This window comes from Lineus longissimus, chromosome 2, assembly GCF_910592395.1.
Source record: "Lineus longissimus chromosome 2, tnLinLong1.2, whole genome shotgun sequence".
Lineage (NCBI taxonomy): Eukaryota > Metazoa > Nemertea > Pilidiophora > Heteronemertea > Lineidae > Lineus > Lineus longissimus.
Window position 1 is genome coordinate 10,390,023 of NC_088309.1, and position 6,565 is coordinate 10,396,587.

The 6,565-nt window shown below is 43.4% G+C and overlaps 1 protein-coding gene across 3 annotated transcripts; it reads right to left on the minus strand.

The window, feature by feature from the left end:
- Window positions 1-460: 460 nt before the first annotated feature.
- Window positions 461-5,543, minus strand: LOC135483655 (probable serine/threonine-protein kinase roco5). 3 transcript variants are annotated; one of them, XM_064764648.1, is made up of 6 exons: window positions 5,447-5,543; window positions 3,772-4,546; window positions 3,111-3,337; window positions 2,452-2,901; window positions 1,935-2,168; window positions 461-1,344 (listed from the first exon to the last, which is right to left on the minus strand). In XM_064764648.1, exons 2-6 carry the CDS (start codon window positions 4,529-4,531, stop codon window positions 1,015-1,017), a joined length of 2,001 nt encoding a protein of 666 aa, XP_064620718.1. In that variant the 5' UTR covers window positions 4,532-4,546; window positions 5,447-5,543; the 3' UTR covers window positions 461-1,014. The 3 variants fall into 3 exon arrangements, with proteins under 3 accessions (XP_064620718.1, XP_064620720.1, XP_064620721.1); XM_064764650.1 differs by having other exon boundaries at window positions 5,431-5,537; XM_064764651.1 differs by lacking the exon at window positions 5,447-5,543 and adding an exon at window positions 5,382-5,424.
- Between the last annotated feature and the right edge of the window lie 1,022 nt (window positions 5,544-6,565).

Sequence of the window (6,565 nt, forward strand, 5' to 3'; positions counted from 1 at the left end):
CTGAACAATTTCTGTACATTTAGAAAGGAGTAATAAAACCATGAGAGTCGGGATGCTGGAACTTGTGTAAACACGGAATGGAATGTGTTCACTACATGTATATCACAACCAGCTCCACCCGCATGCCATGTTGTCAGATGATGAACTAATGTCACAGCCATCCATACAAAACCTTGCCAAGATCACTGTCACGGCAATAGTGGGCTGTCGATTTTTTCTGCTTATCGGGTGTTGTTGGATGGGCTCTCCAAACTGTGAGGTTGGGGAAAGTTGCCAATATGACAAATGTAATTCAAGGACATCGTCTGCACATGGACAAAGTCATATTCTGTCCATGATAGATTGAAAGCTGAGGTGTGCAGTATTTCAATAATAGTCACAATCAGAAAATTCAAGAGCATAATTTTAGAACCATATGAAAAAATATTTGATTTATTGTATCAAAATTCTTATAAATTCTTACAAAATTCTTATAAATGTATACATTGCATACAGCGCCAGGAGTAATTAAAAACCTATTATATGTAGCTGATGATAATGTGTAACAAATAACAGCTTGGGCTGTTATGACAATTATCATGATGATCATTAACATAATTGAGCACCTTAGTGCATTTAGTGCAATAGGGGGGTGGGTGCATATTGGTTAAAGTGGAGGCATGATATGGGAGGCTTTTACAGTGCACACAAATTACATTACACTAAGTGATTTTGCAAAACTTCATGCATATAATGTCGATTCGAACTTTACCTTGACTTAGACCGGTATTGCTCTGAAAGAAATAATCTTTCTCTATTCATTTCTGCACCTAAATCAAAACTGAAAAAAGCACCCACCCGGGTATTGCACTAAATGATGATTTTAAGTAAATATTAATTGACAAGTTTATCAAGCAGCATTCGAGCATCTCTCACTTGTAGTTCATAAGAAATAGTCAATAGTCACCTCTTACTGTGATTTTTGACATTCTGGTCCCCTGTTGTGATTGCTAGATTCTGGCATCTTTAGCTCATTTACAGTTCATATAAGTAGGGGAAACTACACATGTTATCTCGCAAGTAGGAAGTGGATGGGCGCTGAAGCGGATTACGTTTCCAGCACTGCTCTACCACCTGGGTGACTGAGGGGTTGATGTCATCTCCAAAGTCGGGAATCACACGACCATTGCCCACGAAACGTACAAGCTGCATTTGATTGTAGCCACTGAATGGTTCCTCTGCACAAATGATCTCATACAGAACAAGACCAAGAGAGTAGACATCCGACTTCATCATTGCCTTCCGATTGAGGATTTCTCCCCTTAATACTTCTGGTGAAGAATATCGAGGAGTCCCACCCTGGACCTGTGAAAGAAAATGAACAAATGTGAAAGTTGGCCACCTAAAATGGACTGCTAGTGCTGGGATGCCACAGTCACAGAGGAGGTCTGTCAGCTCCCTTTTTTTCACCAAATACTCACGTTAACAAAAACCCTAGAAGTCAAGTTCCGACCCTGGCCTTCTTATGGTGGGGTGTACCTGCTTTGAGTATTAGTCAAAATGGCAAGCCCCTGTAACCACAAAACCAGATAGCTTTGGACAGATCAGAGTAGTGCAGTTCATCTGGGAAATTGAAGACTCCAATAATGAAAACTGCAAATGTTGCTAAATGATCAGCCTCCAACTGCAAGGTATCTTGGAGAAGGGCAGAACCATCATAACAGTGTGACCAACCACAGCATTACGCATACCTCCACTAAATGACAGTCAACCAGACTGGGCCCAGTTGCTCAATCAGCATAAAAGAGAAACACCAGTGTTCCTTCAAAGAAGCATTATTTCTTGCAGTAAATTTCATTAACAATAGCAGTCTTATGACTTAATGCCAATGTTACTGCCAATGCCAATTGAGCAACTGGGACCTGTACTGTAGATTGCTGAATCCATGACCTTACCTGGCCTGTCTTGGTGGTAGACGCGTCCGCATCGCTCTTCATTATACTCAGACCAAAATCAGTGATCTTTGCAACATATTGACCCGTTGCCTCCTCATAATTCAACAGGACGTTTTGAGACTTGACATCACAGTGGGCAATGCCATTCAAGTGCAGGTAATCCAGACCATTGACGACCTGGCTCATGATCGACAGTTTCCCCTCCTCGGAAATGTCATCATCCTCCATGTGGATCTGGAACAAGTAAGGTAGGATGTTGATATTGTCCATCCCATTTTTTCCGAGGTCTTCCTCGCTTCCTCCCTCCAGGAACCGAGCCTTGCAAGACAGTCTTTATCACATTACATTCACACTGTTCACGCCAGCTTAAGGAATATAATTATCACTAAATCAAATGCAACTAGACCCCAAAGCTAATTGTGAATACCGGTCACCTGAGGATTACAAATTTGACCCCAAGCTCCTGCCAACAGTTCCCCTTTAAAGCCTATATTCACAATCAGATTCAATGAATTACCTTCTGAAACAGGCTCTTCTCCATGTATTCCATGACAATAGCAACTTTGGGTGTAACAACACATGCGCCAAGGAACTTAACAATGTTCGGGTGGTCGAGCATGCAGAAAACACGGATTTCAGAATGGAATTCCTTTAGGCATTTCTGCGACACCCTCTGGACCCGCAGTTTCTTGACGGCAACAACAGTTCCCTTCCACTCAGCAAAGTAGACATCGCCAAAGCCACCATGCCCGATCTTTTTCTTCAGATCCAATTCCTTGAAGATGATTCTCTCGCCCTGATAGCTCTGCATGAGGGCACGAGATGTCGAAGGCTTTCTGTTTGTGTGGGATTTTTCCTGCCACAAGCGGACCTCTTCCATACGGTGAATGACATCAATCACCTGTTGAGTTGTCTCTTTTTGGGTTTCTGGATCAGATGGACCATAATCAAAGTCCATGTCATCATCCTAGAAAAGAAAAGTACACATGAATTTGAAGGTACATGTATATATAAATGTTTAGACATATTATAATAATAGAGGTGGAAGGTAGACCCTCCTGCTGCAATTACATCATGTAATATACCATACAAGTACATCAACAGCCAAATCAACCATCACATTGTTCAGATCTCACCTGCATAGCATGATCTAAAGAGAGATGTACATGTACTCACAGGATTGGCTAAGAAGCGATACAGGAGGTCCCGAGAAGCTTGCCATCTTTTTGATGTCTGGCGAGGTGTGACAAGTCTTGACTGTGACAATTTTGAGGAGCGGGAAACCACCATGCTACCCAATGGTAAGCCAACACGCCCAATCCTGCGATTAAAGTCGTTGTCTTTATAGACTCGGAATTGTAAATCGCGGGAGCTGGATGCACTCTTAGATACTACGGCTGTTCCTGCAAATAATATTTTATAACATATTAGAAAGCTACAATTTCCTTGAATGCTTAAAAGGATTCTATAGGCAGCAGCTAGGTAGGCAAGATAAAGTTACAAAGAGTCACCAATAGGGGTCTCTCCACTCTCACAGTACGTCAAAACTATTCAGGCTTGTACCAGGAATACATTTAGTGCTGAATCAAACATGACCCAGTGCTGTTACAGTGCATATAAGATGGAATATTTAACCCCCTGATCCTGCCTATAGTCCCCCTTTAAAGTGCTATCTAACATGGGTCCATTGGAACGCTTTGGCTTTCTAGCATATAATATACTAAATAAATCTCTGTATAATTTAGATATCATATCTTTACATGGATTTTCTCTGTGCTGCCTTGTACATTGCCTCACCGCAACCAACGATAGCAATATGACACTAGAGTTCACTTGCCTTTCTCTAAACCAACTCGTCCCAACCTTCGATTGTAGTCGTTATCAACATAGGTTGATGACAATCCAGACCCAGAAGGTCCAAATTCAGACAAAACGGCTGTTCCATGCGGCAAACCAACTCGACCCAAACTTCGATTTAAAGCGTTATCCACATACGTCTTGGGAGATGCCCCATTTCCATATGCTGCCGAAGAGGATCTCGATGCGACAGCTGTTCCGTGCTCCATTCCTACACGTCCAAGGCTACGGTTGTACGAGTTATCCACATACGTCTTAGGTGACCCTGAGTAGCCAGAAGACACTCCACTAGCAGACGACCTCGACACAACAGCAGTTCCGTGCTCCATTCCTACACGTCCAAGGCTACGGTTGTACGAGTTATCCACATACGTCTTAGGTGACCCTGAGTAGCCAGAAGACACTCCACTAGCAGACGACCTCGACACAACAGCAGTTCCGTGCTCCATTCCTACACGTCCAAGGCTACGGTTGTACGAGTTATCCACATACGTCTTAGGTGACCCCGAGTAGCCAGAAGACACTCCACTAGCAGACGACCTCGACACAACAGCAGTTCCGTGCTCCATTCCTACACGTCCAAGGCTACGGTTGTACGAGTTGTCTACGTAGGTCTTGGTCGAGCCATACCCACCGAAACTGCTCCCACTAGAACCTCTGGACACCGGCATGCTCCCGACAACCATGCCCACACGGCCAAGCCTACGGTTGGAAGCGTTGTCGACATAGTTTCGTGGCATTGCGTTTGCTTATTCCTGCCAAAAATGAAAAGTAGCAAGGGACTAAAACCAGATGACAGAAGAGATGGAAGTCATGAAGTAGGCCTAAAAGAAAGCACACAGACATACACAATTACAGTAGAACCTCCCCATAATAAATAATTATCTAGTGCTGTGCTTAATGGAAAGGTGTCCTGATTAGAGAGGTCAAATTGAATGGAAACAACCAATTTGGGACCAAAACTAGTGTCCTTAATAGAGGGGCTGTCCTTTATAGAGAGGTGTCCGCTAAGGGAGGTTCCACTGTACATATAAAAAGTTTTTTTTTCGAGGTCCTACTAAAACATGCTGTTAGATGGAAAGACTGACCACAGGCCACTAAATCCAGGGTAAGGGGGATAAGATCCCCCCCCCCCCAGAATAGTCAATGATGAAGCACAGGCCTCTGAAGCCTAGTTAACAGGATTCATCTCCTTTCCTGGCTCATCCCATTATTAAGCCCGATAATCCCGCTAAGTAGGCTTCAGGGGCCTGTGGATGAAGGTAGAAGAAAGAAACGTTGCTCAGACATGTCAGAAGGAATCTACAGAGGTCCTGCCATTAGACCTCTGTACAGTGGATTTCTTGCTCCCTCTTCTAAATTCTTTTACAAACCCATTATTTTCTCATCCCCGATTGAGTGGCCTGTGTAAGGATAATATCTTTCTAATAGTTTGTCAAGTCTGAAGTTTGACATATGTTTTTCAGCGGCGTTTCTCACTTTCAGCATTCCCAGTTTCTTCTACATGATAATAGATAGATATAGGACATGTAAGCCTATATAGGCCTATACAGTCAAACAAAGTGAAAATATCTACGGGTAGTAGCCTACCACGACCGGGTACAGCATGTTATAATGAAATCACTCGGCTGACTCTTACAGAGTATTGTAATTACCCTATAGGTTCCAATACGTTGAGTGTCAAGCCTCTTGATTGACTTGAAAGATGATTCGGTCCCGGATTCGATGAAGACAGGATATGCGACGGCGGGTGGGGAATCCCGCAGACTGATGTACACGACACGGGTACAACGCGTGCTGGAATACAGAGCGTGTCGATAGTACGAAAAAAAGGGGGTCACATGTTCAAGCGGCGGGGCGCGGGAATTAAATTCGTTCTGTGACGTCACAATCTGACCATCTGACCATTGGCTGATACATCCTGAGATATAGGTTTTTTATACTCCTACCTCTCGTATGCTCCTTGAAATATCAAGAGGCGCAGGGTGGAGTATATTGAAAATCAGTGATGTCAGGATTTGGCTGGTGATATGAATAAAGTCTAGCAAATGCTTTTGCTTCAATTTTGTACAGAAAGGCCTAGTGTAAATGTACATGAGAGTGTTAGATAAAAGCATATGCTCGTCTTAATTCATATAATATCACCCAGTGTCACTTCAGGGCCCTTGGCTTGGCCATGCCCCCATCCATTTTATGGCCCATAGGCCTTGACACTGCTGGGGTGGTGGGAGGGGAGGGGATCTATCTGAGTTTGCTTTGGCTGGTTACCAGCACATGGATCCGCCCAGGAATGAGTGTTCTAGACCACAGTAGGCCTACAGAGAAGGTCCATGCCATTTAGACATCCAGAGGACATCACAATCTTAATCTGTATTCAACCAGACTATATGGACATTTTAGGAGAGATGCTGCCCATTTATCAACAACAATCCCTTTCAGAGGTGATGTGGGCCAGCGGATTCATAATGTGAACATCTTCGGTGTGATACTAAAACCATATTGCTTGCTTGTGATCTTCAACAACTCACTTTACTGCAGTCCAGAATCAAAGTAACTTCCTTGATCATCCTTTGAATGAGACATGAAATACATGTTCTTCGTACCTGGTGTCTATGCCTGTGGGCAGGGAAAAGATGATCTCCAAGTGATCAGTATCTTCTTTCATGAAACGTTGGGCCAAGTTACCAAGCCAGTGACTCCTACTGGTACACATAGGAAGTGGTAAGATACAAATGCCCAACAAATGAAGATGCTCTCCAAGTGAACTGAACAGT